At 38.6% G+C, this 20,540-nt stretch overlaps 1 protein-coding gene across 2 annotated transcripts in view; it reads left to right on the top strand.

Annotated features, from left to right (window-relative positions):
* Positions 1 to 20,540, top strand: part of TRPS1 (transcriptional repressor GATA binding 1) — a 213,190-nt gene that overhangs the window by 31,035 nt on the left and 161,615 nt on the right. For both annotated transcript variants that reach the window (XM_041470622.1, XM_041470621.1), the window contains exons 2-3: positions 7,349 to 7,507; positions 10,550 to 11,478. In XM_041470622.1, the coding sequence (XP_041326556.1) occupies positions 7,471 to 7,507; positions 10,550 to 11,478 (966 nt within the window). In that variant the 5' untranslated portion in view covers positions 7,349 to 7,470. The remainder of the gene's footprint in view (positions 1 to 7,348; positions 7,508 to 10,549; positions 11,479 to 20,540) is intronic.

The following is a 20,540-nucleotide window of genomic DNA, read 5'->3' as shown; positions in this document are numbered from 1 at the left end:
CCCCCTTTTCTGACCAGAAATGAAATGGGTAAAACAGAGATCATGCTCCTCAGTGAATGTGTGTACTCAATTCTTACGGCTTTCCCAAAAATGCTACTGTTTTAAAGCCGTTTCATAACAAATTATTAAGGTGGAAGCACTGTAAGACTAGCTTTCTCATCAGCATTTCACTTCATTTCTCAGCTTCAAAAGAAAAATAAGAGATAAAAAGGGCAAATAATACACAAACCACTCAGAGTGAATCCATTTGCATTCACTTTGGTCTTTTTTTAATGTATTTTACTTTGGGTTTTTTTAAGAAGGTGGCTCTGTTTCTCAGTCTGCGTGAGGACCATTTGATATGTGCTGCAAGAGTCTTTCCTTGTTAATAGGGATGATTCGAATGGCAAGGTAATTCACCACTGCTTTGGCTGGAGCTAATATTGGGCTCCAACATCAGTTCTGTAATTTCTGACAAATGGCCAAGGTTTCTTGAATAGGCACAGCTTTCTGTTTTGTGTAGGGAACACACAATTCAGTCTTTTGTTGTGGTTGCCACTGCTGTTGTTTCTCCCCCATTCACAATGGAGAGTGGGGTTATTTGTGCTGAGTGGAAAAACTGCCAAAATTCTGACTTGCTTATGTTTAATGTGATTTTAATTTTTGTGATAGCCATAAACAGTAAAAGAGATTTTGTAATATGGATCCCCTGTATCCTGATCTCTTAAGTCAAGAAGGCATATTGGTGATGAAAGTTTTATCTGTCACAGGCATGTCAAGATGAGTGATTGCTGGATGATTCAACCCAAATGTATAGGAGCTGTTTATATAGAGATTGCCAAACAATTTCCATTGCTTTTCTTTTTATCTAAATTCTTGAATAAATTACTAAATAAAATAGTCTGTGTTTGGAATGTATGGCTGTGGGATATATGGGAACTCACAGCCATGTGGAGGGAAAAAAGTTAAAATAGGGAAATATAATAGTTTTGTAAACTTTATGTGAATATAGGTGCATCATATATAGACTCAAGGTTCAATTTGCTGATCAAAGCATCCAAATAACTTTGGATTTAATATTGTCGGCAATGAATGCTAATATATGGAAATTGAAAAGCATGGAGCAACAATAGCTAGCCACGCTTACCAGTATTACCCTGCAGCAGGTAGATTTACATTTTTTTGTTTTGTTTTGCAATCACAGTTTGGAAAATGTGTGTTCTTTTTCCCTTCTTCCATACTTCTGAATGTGGGTTCTCCTGAACAAGCTTAGACAAGATTCAAGCTAAACAATAGGGCAACATCAGAACCTTTGAAGGCTCAGTTTGGATAGGTACCCAAAGCCTGAGTCTGCTTTGATGTATGTGGGCTCAACTCCGGTTGCCCTTGGTTGCCCTCTCTTACCTATGTAACTTGTGTCTGGAAACTCTTGCCAAATTTTTTTTAAAAAGAAAAAAAAAAATGAAGGACATTTTTGCAAACTCATGTTCATCCTGATTCTGGTCTGGCTGGAAAAGTACTGCAATAATGCCCTCTCCGGTGATGATTTAATATTACTTTTTTAGGTCTAGGCTGTAGACTTTTGCCTCCTTCCCAGTTTCTGAAATTTCAATCCCATTTCAAATTGAAGGATTTTGCCTCTAGTTGGAAACAAAATTATTTCAACTTTTCTGGAATGCTAGCCAAAACCATCCTCTCTCTCCCTTGCATCTTTTCCTCTTCTCCCAAGTAATTTATGGTTCCATTTTACTGAGGTTTTGGGCAAGGGAACTCTGATGCCTTCCTCTCAAATCACAGACCTCACCTGGCAGAAAGGGACAGCACATCTCAGAATTACTTCTCAGTCAGTGGGGCTTTTGCCATTACCTTCAAGGGAAATGGGATCAGTCCATTGTATTCTTAATGCAAAAGAACAAATGAGTCATTTCTTGTACCCATACCTGATTGCTCTTGCCTAGGAGCCACGAGGTCACCTTCTTTCCTCACTCTTCATCTGAAGGTAGCACTGTGCTTGCCTCTGCCAGTACACTCAACTCAAATTCAGTTCTGAGTCATTTGCAAACCCTAAACTCCCATTGTCTTCAAAGGATATTTGGATTACAGAGAACACTGAGTTTACTCAGGCTGAAAAGAAATTGAAACATATGAGATTGCCACACCTACTAGAAGAGTTTGGCAAGACAGTGGTTGTTTGCCCTAAAGACAGGATGAACAGTGGGGATGTGATAGATGTGCCCACAGCCCAGGGGGTCTTTGATTCTTGCTGGTACAAGACTGAGGGAAAACTCTACTCCATTGGCAAAAAGCAAACTCTAAACACTTAAAATATTTCCTTTTTGAGTGAGAGCTATAAGATGTCACTGATACCAGGATCATTGCAATGTTGACATAGATACTGGTCACTTTTATTGGACGTGAGGATATATAAGACTTCTTTAAAAACAAATAGTAAAAATTTTGAGAGATAATCAAGGCCTACAAACCCTCTTACTCTTCAGAAAGTAAGCTGCTGTCTTAAGCATTGAGGATTAGGAACAATTTATTTTTCATAGAAGTCAGTGATTCTATCCAAAGGCAGTTGAACTTTCTTTGAAGGATCTGGTATCTCCAAAAGAGAACACCAGACTAAATGGACCTCTAGTTTCATTTGGTAGGGAATGTTCTGCATCCTATGAAGTGTAATGACAGATAATTAATAGAATAACCCGAAGATCTGGAGAGGATGGCAGGCAGGGCTCTCATAGGAGGTGTCAGTCCTGGCAGAAGTCAGTTACTTTATTGCAGTAGGCAAATCAGGGTGGATTCTCTCCGTGGTGCAATAACAGTAGATTGGGGAGCATGCAAAGCAGCATCAATACATAAAAATTAAACTACTTTTAATATACAAAGCTGAGTTTAGATAAATGCAGAACAGAGAAGCAAAGGCATAATATTCTCTGAAAGTGCGGCCTTTTAATGCTGTTTTGGAGACTAATTTACATACAAATAAAATGTCAGCTTATCCCATAACTGTCATGATGAATTGGAGCACTTAGATTTTTGCATGAGATGCTCCTTCTGTACCTTATTAAATTACAGGATTTTGGCCTTTTGCCAACTGCTAGGGTGATGCTTTCTTTACTGAAACACATACAGGAGAGGGATATGGACCTGGACATCTAGAGAACCCAGGTTCAGTCACTAGCCAAGAGCTCTGCCTGCACGTCCCCTTGAACACTTTGAATTTCTAATTTCTCTGTAGATAATTGTATTTATCCATAAAATGGCAGTGATGTTAGTTTTCCTGTTTCACAAGCTTTGTTGAGTTTTAATTAGTTGTCGTGTACCGAGTGCTTTTAGGTACTTGATTAGAAGTGAGGGCAAGGTGAATCTTGACTTGTTAGGTTCTCCCATCCTAGATGGATGGCAGTGGAGGGCAGGTAGGAACAAGCTCTCTGCTGCAGGCCAGTAAGAAATGCAGAGCAGCAACCTGCTGTGCTTAGGGACTTGTAAATAAAAGCAGTTTTAGGATTCTTCATTTTGGTTGCAAGATAGGATGCAATCCTTCATGTCACCTCTTTAGACACATCACCTTTTGACTTCAGTTTCTCCTGAAAGTGTCTGTGTGATTACCCCAGGAGTGAGCTTAAAATGAAATAAGTGCCTGGAAGTGGGCTTAAACAATGTATTTTGAAATGCTGCTCATAAGCTCTTTTGAAATGACCAAGTGTCTGCTTTATACCCATAGAAAAGGTTAGATTTATTCCAGTGGCTAGATGATTACTGATGTGTGCTGTGCTGTGAAGCATAAGGTAATAGAAAAGATCATTGTGAATTAATTCAATGTGAATTAATAAGAGATTTACCTGATGAGAGTTGTTTGAAGGTGATGGCACTTTGTAGCTGAACAGGATTTAATATATCCAAAAGTGCGCCTTTAGATGTTTGAGAACGATCAGTGTTGGGAAAGTAAATGTAAATGGGAAGGACCAAGCTTGAACAGACCACAGCTCTTTTCACTTGTCTCTTTGTTGTAGACTTTGTGGGCGAAAAAATTGCAAACAGCCCTCAGCAAATTGGTGATCAGGGGCTAAACTGAAGAGCCTGAAAATGCAAAGGAGTAGGAGAGGAGGAGAAAAAAACCAGTGTTTTGCTGTAATGCTGTTCTGCTAATATGATGCTTTCTTCTACTACTAATACATGGTTTTCTTCTTGCACTTTTTTAGATTGATGAAGCTATCATAATTTCAGTGGAGCATGTGGAGTATAAAATATCAAACAGATGCAGTTTGTCCAATTACAATGTCTGATCCTGCCTAATTTTACTGATATGGGGAATCATGTTCTACCTTAACAATTTCAGGCAGGAAAGAGAGGATGTGCAGTTTGAGGGCTTGCAGAAAAACATGTATAAATCAAAAACTCCTTAACTTGTCAGTTGCTTAGAGCTGTGACATCTTCTGTCCTGTGTCATGTGTGAAGACACTTGTGCCAAAGCTGAAAGGAGGTGGTCTTGTTGAAGAGGCAGTTGCTTGTCATTAAGCTTATTTTGCCCTCCCATGGTTTAGGGCCTGACTCTTGGGTTCCTTACATAAAAGGGATTGTTCTTTCCTTCCCTCCTCAGCAGAGAAAAGTTAGGGAGGGCCATGTGTTGGTTGTTTTCTGGCGGGCTTGCTCTGAGAACCACAAGCAAAAGTGGGAGAGAAGCATCGTGTATGACTGCCTCCTGCTCTGTGTCCCAGGCAGAGATGGTGGGGATGTGAAGCTGTACATCTCTTTTCTGTCATTTCATTGTGCAAGTGTCCGCAAGGGAAGGTAGAAGGGCAGCAGCTTTGGCCAGTCCCCTACCGCTGTGTTTGAGTCTGGGGTAGTTTGCATCTAATGTCATCTAATTTTCAGTAATTTCAGCAATTTCACCTGGAATTTCCAGTGTTATTTACAGGGTATTAAAAACTTTTTTGTAAACACTTAAATTAGAAAACATGGCAGGTCTTTGAATTGCGGGCTGTAGTAATGAGCTTGTTAGCTTTCTGGTTGTGCTGGGCGCAGGTCTGGGCCGGCCCGGCGGGACCGGCTGCCGAGCAGGGCTGGGTGCCGCTGGCTCCCCAGGGACGGGGCCGCCGCCGAGACGCTTTCCCAGAGACTGAGTCTCAAAACAGCAGCTCTCTGGCCTCGCAGCTCGTGTGCCTTACAGCTGCCTGATTGTTGTACGGAGAGTAGGGAGGAGGCTCCGCATTGATTAGGACTTCATGCGCTTGATGGAAGCCGGCACTTTGAACACTTAGGGGTTTTTATATGAAGAACAGCAGACAGTCTTTGTAGTCTATTTATGTGTAATAAACTGGGTTTTGTTTTGCGTCTTGTGTTTTCTTTTTCTGTTTTTCTTCTTTTTTTCTTCTTCTTTTTTTTTTTTTTCTTTTGTGAAAGAGAAAGAAGTGTAAAAAGGAGAGAAATTAAAACCACAGCATCATTTTCCCATGCAGCTACAGCAAGTATCCTGCAATCTCGCATGATCGGCTGTCCTGCTGGAGTGGAGTGTGGGAAGGTGTCAAAATATGTCTCTCAATCTCTCAATTTTTTTTTTTCTTAAAAGGGAAAGCCAGATGAATGCCAAAAGCACTGCTCCCTTCTCTAGCCCTGCAGTAACAAACTACATGAGTGTATGTTATTAAGATGATAAAGATTAAATTTTTAGTTGCTAACATGCTATCACAACAGCAAAGGGGGAAAAAAATCTTGAAAAAGTTATGAAAATTAGTCTGATGGTCTCCTTTTAATAATAAGATCACTCCCAACCCCAACAGACAGTGTAGGCTGGAATTCCACAGGGCTTTTTTGTGGTCCTAATGATTTTAATAATACTTTGTGCTATATAGCACCTTTCATTAGAGGATCACAAAGTGCTTTACAGTCACTAATTAATTAAGCCTCGCAACACTCCTGTGAGATAGGTAAGTATTACACATATATTAAGCTGAGACACTGAGAGTTAATGATTTTTTGCTGCATTATTCTGGGAAAATGATTGATGTTCAAGCGCCATATGTGCATTATATGTCTTTGTGTGGGTGTGTAATATAAAAGTATTAATTTTACTATCCCTTAACAAAGATGTCCTACTTGAGCTTGTTGAATATAAATGTGTATTTTCATTTAACTTTTTGTTGCTCCAGCGTATTGACTGATAATATCACAATATTCATATACCCTTGACTCAGTTTGCTCTTCGTCTGCTTGTGCATCTACTTGTACAAAGATTAGTCAGTGGCATCTCATAAAATTCAAACATATTTCTAGATGGATTATTCTGTTAAAAAGAGCGTATGACTAAGATCTGACCTAAACCTGCAGCACAAGCACCAGGCAACATTCTGTTGCAATAGGCTTTGATGACAAACCATCACATTCAGTAAAAGTAATGAGCAACAACAATGACCCGCTGGGGAGCTGGTGATCAGCAGGTAATTAGCCATTATCTTCACCACTCTTATGAAACTATTGATTACCAGAATTAGTTTTTCTTTTTCTTTTTTTTTTTTTTAAGAAGTACAGTAATCACTATGATAATTCATTATCCTGAATTACAAACTGATTTTAGCAGAAGTTTTTGTTTCCAGGGATAAACTAACTGATGTGAGTGACTTCTGAACAGAAAATTGCAGGTGTATGAACCACTTAGAGTAGCCTTGGCTGTTTTTGAGGGAAAGTACATATAGATGCAACCTGAGCCTTATCCAAAATTCCCTCAGCTCGAGAAGTCCTTTCATTCACATCAGGCTTAGTAATTCTTTTATTTTGGGCAGATCACTATATTCAGCGCTGAAAAGGTAGTTTGGTCCCAAAGCCTGTTCTTCACTTGGCATCTTTACTAGCACCCAGCAAATGCCCTTGCTATTGTGATGGCACCATAGAGATGTGGGAAGTTGCCTGCTAACAACCAAAGTAACACCACTAATTTTGTTTGAAGTGGAACACAAGGCAGCCAGCAGAGGTTAACTTACAACTGCTGATGGAGTTATTTAGACGCCATTAACTATCCCATTAGGCCAGTCCCATGATGATGCGTGTGAATTTTTAAGACACTTTCTTTCTACAGCTCATTTTCAACAGTTAAAGTTGTTTTAGACTTTGTGTTGGTAAAAATTAGCTCTGAGATATTTTTTGTCTTTTTGTGTGAGTGCGTGTGTGTGCAAGAGCACTTGTGTCTGAGAAGAGAGCTATGGGATTTCTCATGTTTGAGGGAAATAGAGAACAGCAGACTCTATTTGTATAGCATCCAGTAATAGATGCATGGGAATGTACAATAGGTATAATAATGTTTTTAAGTGAATACCATATTTTGAATGCATAATTTAGGAAGGAAAACCTTTTTTTTTGTTTTGTTTTGCAGATATACAGATCAGCTCTCAAAATGTCTTCTGTGTCTTCCGTGCATCTTCTAAGACAATTGCATTAGCCCGCCTGCTAGTTGACTAATAGAATTAATAATTGTAAAAAGCACTCTAAAGCCACATGCCTTATGAAGTCAATGCTGGGTATGATTTTACAAGTATGTGATCTATTTTTTCAAGTGAAATTGTTAACCGAAAACGTTCTTGGCACACAATAAAACATTGTGCAATCTGTTATTTGTCTTAGAGATAATAATTTCAGAGTGGCTATATTCTTTCTGTATCTAACTTATGACTTGCTAAGGGATGGTTTCTTCAATTTAGGAGTATTGCAAATGTAGTTTTATTTACATAATACGTCTCTGAAAAATGATAGTGGTGGAATTTCAACAACAAAAAATCCCTGTGTCTTTTCTTACCGTCCCCTTGTGTGGATGTCAAATAAATGACAGATGATTTTTCAAAAGCTAAAAGAAAACAGAAGGGAAAATACTTTTAAATTCAGCTTAAGGAAGTAAATGTTATCTTCTTTTTTCTTTCCTTTCTTTCTCCAAATGTAGAATATTGCATGAAAAAGCTTCATTAGGCAGATACGGTTTCCTTCTTCCCCCTCCATTAACAACCCAGACTCACAAATGTAGTGGGACAATTAGAACTAAAGTAGCTAGATCTACTGTCCAGTTAGCCTGTAGAGAGTCTAGATTTTTCTTTTCTTTTCTTTAAAGGGGCTTTTTTTTCTGTCCTTTTCTCTGATTCTCTTCTGTCAGTTGTCATGAAGATAGCAAATCTCTAAGCTTTCCTTATCTGCCAAAAATATCTGTAACAAAAACATTTTAGAACATTGCATTTAGTCTTGTTTAATTTTGACCGAGGTAACAGTCATGATGTTTACTTTCTTGATTTCTGATTTTTCTTCACTGTGCAGTGAGGACTTCTTTCTCTGTTGTCTGCCACAAATTGCATTTAAATGGAATTTTTTTAAAAAATGGTTTGGGACGTGTAACCAGGAGAAAAGTACATACTTAGCTGATCACCTACCAGAGATACTCACAGATATTTAGTGTGTATTAACCAAGAGCATTCTCAGAGTCTCACAGAGAAGTAACACTGCTGAAAGGCTGACAACTATCTTTATACCTTGAATTAGATATATTTGCATGTTGTTTTAGTAGGCTGAGTCTATATTGTAATCGTTCTCTTACCACAGCAGAAAATATTTCTTTTCTCTGAGTTACTCCATGGTTCAGAAGTTATTGGGGAAAAAATTAGTCCAATTTAGTTCACGCATCTCCTGGTAGGTGTCGTTGATATTAAAGAGAAGACATTTGGTTCCCAAGCATACGTGTCTTCTACAGTAAGGAATCACAGTAGGCATTTAAGAAACCTATTAAGACCACACGGAGTGTCAGAGTTTCTGTAACATGAGCTGGCATTCTGTGTGAAAGCCGCCTTGCTGTAGCCCATGCTGCCTGTGGATCAGCTCAACCACAAAGACAACAGAGCCAGCCCAAGACACAAGTTGAACATTTCCCCTAAGAAGTTGTCTGTTTTTATCAACAGAGCATATAGTTCCCTTTCATGTGGAGCAGATGTAAATAAGAGGATGTACAGATGCCTGTTCTTTTATTTTTAACCTCTGTCCCCAGCCTTGCTTCTCAAAGTACTGTTTTGGGAAGGTTGTCCACAGCTTTGAAAGGTCTGCATACAGCACCATTTGGAGCACATCAGTGCTGCTCCCAGAGTTGCCAGGTGGTCCTCTCTTGGCAGAGCAGTGTATATCTCCAGTGCCTCTGTAGGGCTGGGCCAGGGCTGGCCTGGGAGTGGGGGCTCAGACTTGAGTCTGTAACTTGCATCTCATGTGTGGTACTGCAGGCTGCTGCCACCAGACCACACACAATTTGGCAAAGAGAAACATCCATCCTTGTATACAGCATTGGCAAAGATTAAGAGCATAGAAAAGTTGGGGCACATCTGTCTTCTGCCCATAGTTAGCATGTGAACACAAATGGATCAAACCAGCTGGTGATGAATATCAAATCCAGAACCACACAGTTGAGAAAGCAGGAGAGTTTAATATCTATATTTTCTCTTAAATAGAGTGGGGAAGGTGAAGTGGATGAGGAATTTGACTTAGTACCTGCATAGTGTGTTTGCGTGTCCTTCCATAATCTCCCCCGTTCAGAAAGCAGCTAACTCAGTGGTGGCAGACTCTCCCTTTCTCTCTGATCCTTATTGCTGTCCTGTCTCAGCTTCCTTAAATGAATCCTGGAAGTGTACTTGCAGATTTTGCAGTAGTGGCTATGTCTGCAAAGAGGACTGAAAGGCTTGGCTGATGAGATCCATGTGGATTCCAGGTGTTTTCAGGGCAGATCCTGGCTCAGCCACACAGTGATGTCAAATGTCTGGATCCAGGCCTGTAAAGTTTTATTGACAACGGGTTTCCTAATAAAGTTAGTTTTTCTTTGTTTGGCAAATAGAACTAATTACATGAATAATGGACTGTGGGGCCAGACTCTAGAATATCTGTGTAATCCTGTTTGAAGTTTATGGGCAGTAGGAGGGGGAACTTTTGCTATATGGAAACTGATACCTGCTTAGGAAAATAAACCTCTCTGAAACCTCAAGTACTTACTCTCCTAAATCTGTTTTCTTCCTAATAACTTGTTTAAGTTCTTCTTAAGAGTGTGTCTTTTAGGTCTATTTTTGCAAAGCTATATTATATGTGAATGTACTGTGTATGAACATTAGACTTCAAAAACTTATTTTTCCCCTTAGTTTTCTAAAATTATTTTAAAAGAAGCATTAATTTAAAATTCTTCCTGCCAGATCATTATCATCCCAAAAGATAATGAAACCTGCAATTCACTGATTCTCATGGAAGTGGGTTTTTAGGTTTTTTACAGTTCTCTTTTTAGTTTAGTCTCAGTGTGCTAATTTTTAAAAAGTTTTCTGCATAGCTTAAAAACCTGTTCAACAAAAATTTTCTGAAAAGTTGATGTACTCAATGTATTCATATAGTTCAGAAAGCTTTTAAAAGTGTCAGGTTTATAATTTGTTACATATCTTATATATCTTGAATAATTCTATAGGGTTTTTTTACTTTTTTTTTCCTTTTTTTTTTTTTTCTTTTTTTTTTTTTTTTTTTTTTTTTTTTTTTTTTTTTTTTTTTTTTTTTTTTCTTATTTCTTTTTCTGTGGTAGATATGGTCCGGAAAAAGAATCCCCCTCTAAGAAACGTTGCTAGTGAAGGTGAGGTACAGACCCTTGAGTCTACAGGTACTGAAAGTGAAGAGTCTGGAAGGAAAAAAGAATTTTCTGCAGAGCAGATGCAAGAAAACACTGACCAGGGTGATGCGGCAGAGTTAAGTAACAAGGAGGAACTTTGCATGCATGTCCAAGAGCCATCTTCCAGTGTTAAAAAGGACTTGAAAAGCTCAGTGCTGAGTGAAAAGGCTGGCTTCAATTATGAAAGCCACAATAAGGGAGGAAATGTTCCATCCTTCCCTCATGATGAGGTGACAGACAGAAATATGCTGGCTTTCTCATCTCCAGCTGTTGGGGGAATCTGTGAGCCCTTGAAGTCTCCTCAAAAATCAGATGCAGATGACACCCAAGATGTGGTCTGTACCCCGTCAGGAGATGCAGCGGAGACAAATGAGGAGCATCAGATGTCGCCAAAAGCTTCAGATGAAACAGTGCAAGTGCAAAGTGGTCAAACTGATGGCCAAGGCTCAAGCCCGGTCCCCATGGCCTCAAAAAACCCACAAGTGCCTTCAGATGGGGGTTTAAGGCTGAACAAATCAAAAGCAGATTTGTTGGTAAATGATAATCCAGATACAGCGCCTCTGTCTCCAGAGCTTCAGGACTTCAAATGCAACATCTGTGGGTATGGTTACTACGGGAACGACCCCACAGATCTCATCAAACACTTCCGCAAGTACCACCTAGGACTGCACAACCGCACCAGGCAGGATGCTGAGCTCGACACTAAAATTTTGGCTCTCCACAACATGGTGCAATTCAGCCACTCCAAAGACTTCCAGAAAGTCAACCGCACTGTGCTTTCAGGGGTACTGCAGGACATCAATTCCCAGAGGCCTGTCCTGTTAAATGGGACTTACGATGTGCAGGTTTGTATGCTCCCAGCCTCCCCGCTTCTGCTCGCTGCCTTCTCAGCTGCAAAGCCAGATCTTGCAAAGCCTGTCCTACCCACATGATTACTGTATCCCATATAACCTGCTTAAGCCTCTAGAACCATTTTAGTCTATTTTAGCCAGGCTTTCTGCAGGTCTGCTGAGTGTCTTGTACAGTAGAGGAGTATTTGGCTTTTTGACCAGTGACATTTCTGTGTAGGATTTAGTCGTTATGATAATCAATAGCAAGAGATCTTATTCAGCAAACAGGCAGACAGCTGAACTGGTAATCATATCTGAAGGATTTACTGTCACAGAAAGAAAAGAGCAAATAATAATGAAAAATAACAACCAGATAGACAAAAGACAGCAGCTGGAAATTAAAAATGTAGTCCTAAATTATCAGCTGCTGGGAGTCAAGATTTGGCTTATTGATTCTTTATTAAGATAAAATAAATGGCAAGTCTTGGCAGCTCTGAAGTTGTCTAGTGCCAGAAAAACAGGATACACAATGGATATTTAAAACATTTCAAAAAGTAACAGTAATCCATGCTGTCCTTCATGTTAGTAAGCCTGTAAGAAAAGGATTATTGCCTCAGTCATTCTCATCTAGTTGAAGTAGGAAAAAAACTACAGATACTGCTGGGAAAAAAAAATATCTTATTTTTACCATGAAAGAGTGAACTCAAAAGTTTTTCATGGACTCTTTGGTAGTTTCTTATCAGCTAGTATTTAATTAGTTAAAAAAAATTGATGGTGCTTTAAAAAAATTTTTTTTGGCCTTTTGGGACTGAGAGATACAGTAGGATATTTCAGTATTCTATATGATACAAAAATTCAAATTTTAAGAAAAATCAAACCAAAGTAATGAAGTTCGCATACAATACATGCTCAAATGTCCATCCATTTTCAAGTGACTGCATTCATAGAAACATTGTAGTAATCACCAGATAAAACTCCCAAGGTATGTTAAAATAAGAAGGCAGAAAGGTAGAAATTATGCTTGCAGAAGCCATAGCTATACGAAAGAAATTTTGCAAGACAGGTTAAGATGGCTAACATCTGACATCAAGGAACAAACCAAAACCAGAAAACAAGTCAGGAACTTGAAGCTTTTCAAATTATTTAAACTTTTCCTCTTTTTAAAGAAACTCTACAATTTCTTTGTGGAACAGCAAATCAAACTGAGGTCGTTACTAAGTAAAAGTAAAAGCTGCAATCTTTGAACTGCTGTCTTACTAAAAGATCACTGTCTCATGTCAGACACTCTGTCCTGTCAAACTCTGATTAGAAAGCAAATATGTGATGTAGTTAAAAGATGTTAAAAGTGAATAATGTCAGGTTGTGAAATGATGATTTATAATTAGCACATAGTATGATGTTAATACCTGGATTTCCTGCTATAGTTTCAGTTTGCTGACTCTAGGGACAGCATCTTAGAGCAACTGATCCGTGCTGTCAGGAAGACATTCAAACTGGAACAGCTCAGACATACAGTATAGAGGAATTTGAGTTTCTAAACACACTTTCATTTCCTCCAAACAATTGTTTCGTTAGGTCCTTAGTTATTTATAGGAAAGTTTATGCTTGATTAGAATGAGCTGGACGCTTTTCCTTTGCAGTGCTCTCAGAAATAAAACAGATGTGTGAGCTATCTCAGTTTGAACTGATAGAATGAGAAATAAAACAGCTGAACCTAGACTATACTTGTCTACTAAACTTTGGCAGTAAGATACTGCAGGGGAGACAAAAAGCGGTAGGAAACAGTCCATAGATAATCTACTTAAGATCAGTCTTTTCTCAGACAAAAAACATTTTCTAAAATAGAACAGACAGCCTATACAATGTTGGCTGTTTATTTGAAAGGAAAAAACCTTGCACCTAGAAATTTAATTTTTAAGGGTGCTAGTTTTCCCTGGTCAGTTTGGGAATAGAAGATTAAATAAGCTTTTATTTATATAGTGGCAAATGCCATACTTCATCAATTGCACGTGCACTAGGCATTGATCCAGAACATGTCAGAAGATAAGTAACTGATTAATATTTTTATGCTTTCTCCTCCCCCACTCCTGATTCATAGCAGCTTTCTGAGATTCGTGAACAAAGTAAAAGGACATTTGAAAATCCCTTTTGCATCCACACATGTTTATATTACTCCTATATCCATTTTCAGAGTTTTTTCCTCATGCATCTGAATAGCTGGCATCTCCCGCCACAACGAGGGATCGTATTGATTGGTGCTCCAGTTAAAATCAGTTCAATCAAACTCTTGTACAACATGAGAGGGAACTGAACCTGAATAAGAATAATTGGTTCATGTTAACACTATTATTTTCTATAGGTACTGGGCTAAATGAAAATAATCCCTTTGTAATTAACTTGAAATAGTAATGAACTGGGTTTAGGATCTGATTTATTGATCCCTTTGCACTTAGCAAACTGTTCTGTTGTAGCTAAGGTGGAAGTTATCGATAGATTTATGGTCTCAGGCCATGGAACTGGGCACAGAAGCCAGAGGATGAAGATGACTGACTTTGATCTGGCTCACAATAGTCAGTTGGAGATGATGGTATGTGAAGATTTGTAATAGTGAAGGATGCTATGGAGCCCCATAGTTTGCATTCATAACAAAGGCAAACAGAAAGCAATGGGAAAATGTCTGAATGCAGGAAAATACAGTATCTTCTATTCTATCTGTAGAGATCTAGGGATGTGGTCCATTTGCTGAGGGCTTGGAAAAAGAAATCAAATGTGTTTTTGGACTTGTATCACAGAAGTGAAGTTAAACCTCACCCACAGCCAAAAAAACACCCTTCCAACCCTAAATGCAGCTTTTAGGGGGTGTAATCAGCAAAACTGGAGATATACATATGGTTTCACATACAGGTATTCAAATATTGGGAGTGTGTTTTGTAGTAACTAAAGAGAATTTGTCTGGGAACTGTGTAAATAATCCAGTCTTTCTGGCATTCCTATTGTACAGATTTTAATTTGATGTGAATATTTAATCCAGCAAGATTCCTTTGTCTTTTTAGAGAATGTTATTTTCTGTTGAAAATCTCCTGTAATCTTTGTTCCCATTTTTCTCTTCAAAGGTTTTTGCTTCATTGAGTTATAATAAATTCCATAGGATTGGGTAAAATCACCCATCTGTTTCTGGGAGATTAACTTTCTTGCCAGTATAAATTTCAGAAAACATTCACTATCACATCTCTGAATTCCCAGGGAATGTGTTAATCAGCTTTATAGCTTTTATCAAAATAATATTTGAAGTGAGTTCAATGGATCTTTTGCTGATGTGCCCCCCATTACTTTTTCTTCACATTTAGTTAATTGATCAATCTCTATAGGCAACTTTGTCTTGCTGGATATTTGAGCCTGAGGCTTTGTGGACGTGCCTAAAGCAGTAGCCTTTATACTGGATCTAAAGACTTCACTTAAAGTAAAATTCATGTGACTAAGTTAACAGCTATGATGCTGAAAGCTATTGCCTTTGCTGCTGTATGATTAAGTCTCCTTCTCTGTTTGATCTAATGACTCTTTAATGTTTATGTTAAAGTCTGGAGACAGGCAAGTTGCTGGCAAGTAGAGAGCAGGCCGTCTTTTTTCAACCCCCCAATTTTTTAATGAGCAGTAATTGGGACAGCTTCAACAGGAAAGTTGGAGAGTGCTGTCTTCCACATAGCAGCCTATAGCTAAGGCGTAGGACATGCCCAGCAAAGGTGAAGAAGCAGGCGTGGATCCCCTCTGACAGAGCAAGGAAAGGAACCTACTTTTCCTGTTTCCTGAACAAGTGTTCAAGCCATTAGGCTATTGTGTAAAAGGGAGCATGACCCCATTTCCTGGTGTGTTTTAAAAGAGAATAGTGTCCCTCAAAGAAAGGACAGAAATGTCTGCGTTCAGGTAAGGGTTTCAGATGGCATGTCCCAAGGGAGGAGGGTATTTATGCAGCCATGAATAAAGACATACTGCAGTACTCAGCAGTTCTTATGGTTGCTTCATATTGTGTATGCTACCTTTGAGGTGCTTCCTGCTCAGCATGGCCCTGCTTCTGGAGCTCATTGGCACAGATGTACCTCCTCTTCTATTCAGACATTAAAAAGATTCTGAATCTACAATTAAAAAAAAAAAATGGGGGTGGGGGTGGGGGGGGGTGGGGAAGAAAGGGAATAAATTACTGCATTATCTACTACTCCACGGAATAATAAGAGGTTATTGACAGTTGTTTTCTTCTACCGTTCTAGATATCCAGTATTGTAAGAGTTGTCCTATACCACTCAGCCTAATGCTTTGTCATATGTTTCTATTCAGACATTAAAAAGATTCTGAATCTACAATTAAAAAAAAAAAAAAAAATCAAATTTAGTCCTCTGATTTCGATTGTTTCATGGTTTTAGATCTAGACAGACTTACAAGAAGACAAATTTCTGAAAAAGCATGACCTGATAAAAGCCATCATTAGGTTTGCTGATTGTATTTCAATGCACCTGGGGGTGGGGGTGGGGGGGGGTGGGGAAGAAAGGGAATAAATTACTGCATTATCTACTACTCCACGGAATAATAAGAGGTTATTGACAGTTGTTTTCTTCTACCGTTCTAGATATCCAGTATTGTAAGAGTTGTCCTATACCACTCAGCCTAATGCTTTGTCATATGTGAATCATGGAATGATTTGGGTTGGAAGAGGCCTTAAAGCTAATCTAGTTCCAACCCTCCTGTCACAGGCAGGAACATCTTCCAGTAGACTAGGCTGCTCAGAACCCCATCCAGTCTGGCCTTGAACACTACCAGGCATTGGGCATCTCTGGGTGGAGCATCCACTGTTTCTCTGGGCAACCTGCCAATGCCTCAGTTGTGCTCCTGGTGAAGAATTTCTTCCTTATATGTTATTTAAACCTATCCACTTCCAGTTTGAAGCTGTCACCCCTTGTTCTGTCACTACATGCCCTTATAAAAAGTTCCTTTTCAGCATTCTTGTGCCCTTTTAGGTACTGGAAGGCTGCTATAAATTCTCCCTAGAGCCTTCTGTTCTTCAGGCTGAACAACCTGTTTTGATGGGAAAGGTGCTCCAGTCTTCTGATCATCTTCATGGCCTCCTCTAGGCTCATTCCAGTAGGTCCATGGCTGCCTTATGCGGGGAACCCCAGAGCTGGATACCCATCCCCAGATGGACCAGGTGGGGTCTCATGAGAGCAGAATAGAGGGGGAGAACCACCTCCCTTCACCTACTGATTGCATATATATGTATAAGTACACATAATGAACATTAAATAAGTACATAAAATGAATAAGGCTAACAACTTCTCCCAGATTTTCACAGTGCCCAAAAGCATTTCTGGATGTTCAGCCAGCAGGCTGTTCAGGGTCCTAGAATGTGGTAGAAGTGCGCACACAGAGTCTGTAAAGCTCTTCCTTTTGTATCCTTTATAAGTCACCGGTGCGTTCCATGTGTCTACATGGTGTTATGTCCTGAGTAGTTTTTAGTGGTCTGGATTTCTGTGTATCAAATCTGGCATGTTTTCTGTTCTCAGGTTAGACATGTGTGACTTGTATAAAGTCTAGTCTAACTAGGATTCAGCTGAATGAGAAACAGCGATTTTATTTGTAGGTTGTGCTTTTTATTCTCCACGCTTATATTAACAGTTGGATTGAAGCTGTGAAGGTAAGACTTAAAAAAAATGTAGGGATTTTTAGGGGTACAGTTGTAATTGGCAGCACTTCTTGTGATAAAGGTTTTCCTTTACGTTTTGGTGATTTTGGCAAAGGGATGAAGTGAGAATTACAGATTGGAGGCCTAAACAAGTATAGCATTTTCTTTTGTATTATTAGCAAATCAAACCTTCTTAAAGTTCTTTGTCATCAAGTGGGCTTCCTAGAAGGTGGCACAGGTACATAAGTGGTTGACATGAGCAAACAGAAATATGCATATGAATGAATTTAATTTTCCTTGCATGCTTAGAAATGGATCCAAATTTTATATTATTTGTCTCACTGACTTTGGCTTAAATGTCCATAATACAGGAATTAGATCTAACTAAACTGAACAACTGTTGCTGCATATGATGTACCCCAATATTGTTGAGTACATTGTGCCATGCTAGTTTTTGCAGCTTATGTTAGAACAGAACTTACATGAAGGTGAATGTCACACAAGGCCCATTTCATGTCAGCTATGTTGCAGACTCCTGAGGCTCTTTCCTGATAAACTGAAAACTATCAAGCTCTCTTTGAGTGTTGCACCTGCATGTGGGCATACCTATTTATTTTGAATCTTATTTCTGGGTCATGATCAGGCTTGGAGGCTGCCTTGGACACTTGAGAGAGTCACTTCTCAGAAGCACAGTCATCTCTTTTAAACAATTGACATGAAAAAAAACTGGTGGCAGGTAGAGAAATTGGTGGTGGCAAATCGCACATACAAAGAAGTCCACATGCATTTGCTTGGGAGCATGTATACATACATTTGCTTCTTATGCATATATAACTGCATACACGCATATTTACAAATATTATGGGAAAAAGCAGATGGAAGAGGTATTTAATTTCTATATTGACAACAGCTGATAAGCAATGATTTGTATGATTATATGCAGTAGAAGTTCGTTATATCACTTCTGTGGATATATGTGCACATTTACTCTTCAGAATGAGGGGCAGTGATTTACAGCATGTCAGCTGCTACATAGTAAGTGCCTGGGAACATTGCCTTGCTCTGTGGCAGAAATAAGCTATTTTAGCTGCCTTGCAGTGAGAAGTAGTCTATACTAATATTAGAATATTCAGATGGACAGTTTGTGGAACAACTGATGTGATATATACTCACAGGCTTCAAAGTGAAGTTGTTTATGTGTTGATATTCCTTACCTTATTGCAAGGATATTTGGTAGTATTTGAAGAGCGGCTAATAAAAACAGTTGGTGAGACTAGTAATATTAGTGCTTATATTTGAAGTTATAAACTGTTAAGATAGCCTACAGAAAGGATGAGAGCTCAAAAAATAAAGTTCCTGGGGAAAAAGGAAAGCAACTAGGTTTTCTTCTGGTATAAATCCGTGTGAGTTTGCCTCTAAGCCTGTAAGGCTGTGTGAGTTTACAGTAGCCAAGGAACTGTCTGGTAATTTTATCTAGAGAGAATAGAAGGAATGGTGCTTCTTTAGATACTAGTCTAGTAGCACTAGTTAGCAAATGAAAGTCTTGATTTTCTCTTTCTTTCTTTTGTTGGTTTTGCACATCTGGTCTCCTGACCTTAATTTAAATTCTGTTATTGTTCTGTCACAGTCTTTGTTTTGAAAATACTTATAAAATTCTAATGACACAAAAACTGTGTTGGGTTCAATGGCAACAGAATAAATCTCAAGAAGAATGCACTTATTTTGAATGAATGTGATCCAATAGTTTGCTTTCTTGTTTTGGTAAGTATGAACAGCCCAGAAAGCCAGGAGTTTGCCCTGAGTTTTTGCGTCACTTGTGCAACATAGATTTATGCACCTATAAATTAATCACAATAAATAGTTTTAAGAATATACTCTGAAGATTCTCCTAGTTTAAAATGCAGAAGGAGAGTGAGTGAGAGGGAGTGAGTTCTCCACGGGGGAGGTTAGAGAACTGGGTGGTGTTACACAAACTTGCATGAAAGCCAGGAATCTGTTCTGGCCTGCATGACATGAAGAACTTCATAAATGTGGGATGGTTAAAATGTTCTGGATGCTATATTGCACAAAGCAAATGAATAAACAAGAGCATTAGAAAATATTTTAGGATTAGAAGATTAAGAGTAATTGCAAAGGCAGACTGGATGGCTCAGAAGATTGGTAAGGGATCTGGAGCCTTTCACCTCCTAATTAGCCAAAGATGTAACCCAGGTAAAAAAAAAAAAAAAAAAAAAAAAGATTCATTAACGTTTGATGTTCCAGTGCAGATGGATTCTAATCAGTACTTGCAGAAGAAGCCAGGGGTCAAAGACAGCTTTACCCTGAGCATGTAATCCTTGCGGTTGAATCTCTTATGTGGATATAGTTTCTGCTGGTAGAATTTTCTGCTTGAAATACATGATTACAAGAGTGGGCAGATTTTCTCTTCCTTGGTGATTTTTTTCAGATTCTTTAAGAAGTATTTGTAAATTGCTTTGGCATGATGGAATTTAGGACTGAATTTTGAAAAGGAGGAGAGGGAACAGGGGTAGCATTTGGACCAAGAGCAAAATAAAAATCAAAGACCCATTAAAAAAAAAAAAAAGAAAGAAAGAAGAAAGTACTTCTATTTGCTTAAGTCCATCTATTCCATGGAATCATTTTCTTGACTAATTAATGTAGACGTATGTGTTGGAAACATATAGTGCAATTACACAGCTTTGTTGATGTACTTGCCAACATACTTTAGAAAGTACATCTTGAAACACTGTCAATTATGGTGTTATCTTTTCTCCTTTTTCTGGCTATTTTTGGAAATGTGTGTGGTGTTTGAGGAGATAGCTTAGTTGTATTAACACATGAACTTTAGATTTTGACAATTTTCCCCATTGATGAATAAACTTAATGATTAAGAATTTTGAGTTTATGGAAATCTTACTGTGAAATATATTTCAGTTTAATCCCAGAATGAGACATGGCTTTGAAGAGTAATTTTTAAAGAATATCAGTGCAACCACATCCAGCACAAGAATGGAGAAACCATTCTAATATCTGTTTTTTTTATACAGCGTAATATTAATACCAACTATACTGCCATAGTTGAGATGCTGCAGAAATAAGTGATAACCCCAAGGTTTCATAAGCAAATGACAGTGAAGGGAAGAATTAAATCATGTTTCCACAGTCTGAACTTGTATGTTAGGTTCTCTTTAAAAAGAGAATTGTGAAGATTAATTTTCTCCTTTGTGTGATGAGGAAACTGTTGATCTATAGTTGCTCCTACATTTCCTTTACATGCTGTACCTGTATTTGGGACTGCTACTAGCTGTGTCAGCAACTTTGGATTCCAGTGCTAGAACAGAATTGCAGAATTTTAGCATTGCTTTTGTTTAGGTTCTTTTTGTGTTGGGAAGAAGTGTCTACTTAAGGA

This window comes from Pyrgilauda ruficollis, unplaced genomic scaffold (genome assembly GCF_017590135.1).
Source record: "Pyrgilauda ruficollis isolate IOZ18807 unplaced genomic scaffold, ASM1759013v1 scaffold25, whole genome shotgun sequence".
Classification (NCBI taxonomy): domain Eukaryota; kingdom Metazoa; phylum Chordata; class Aves; order Passeriformes; family Passeridae; genus Pyrgilauda; species Pyrgilauda ruficollis.
The sequence above is the reverse complement of the archived record's forward strand: the minus strand, read 5'-3'. Positions and strand labels throughout refer to the sequence as shown.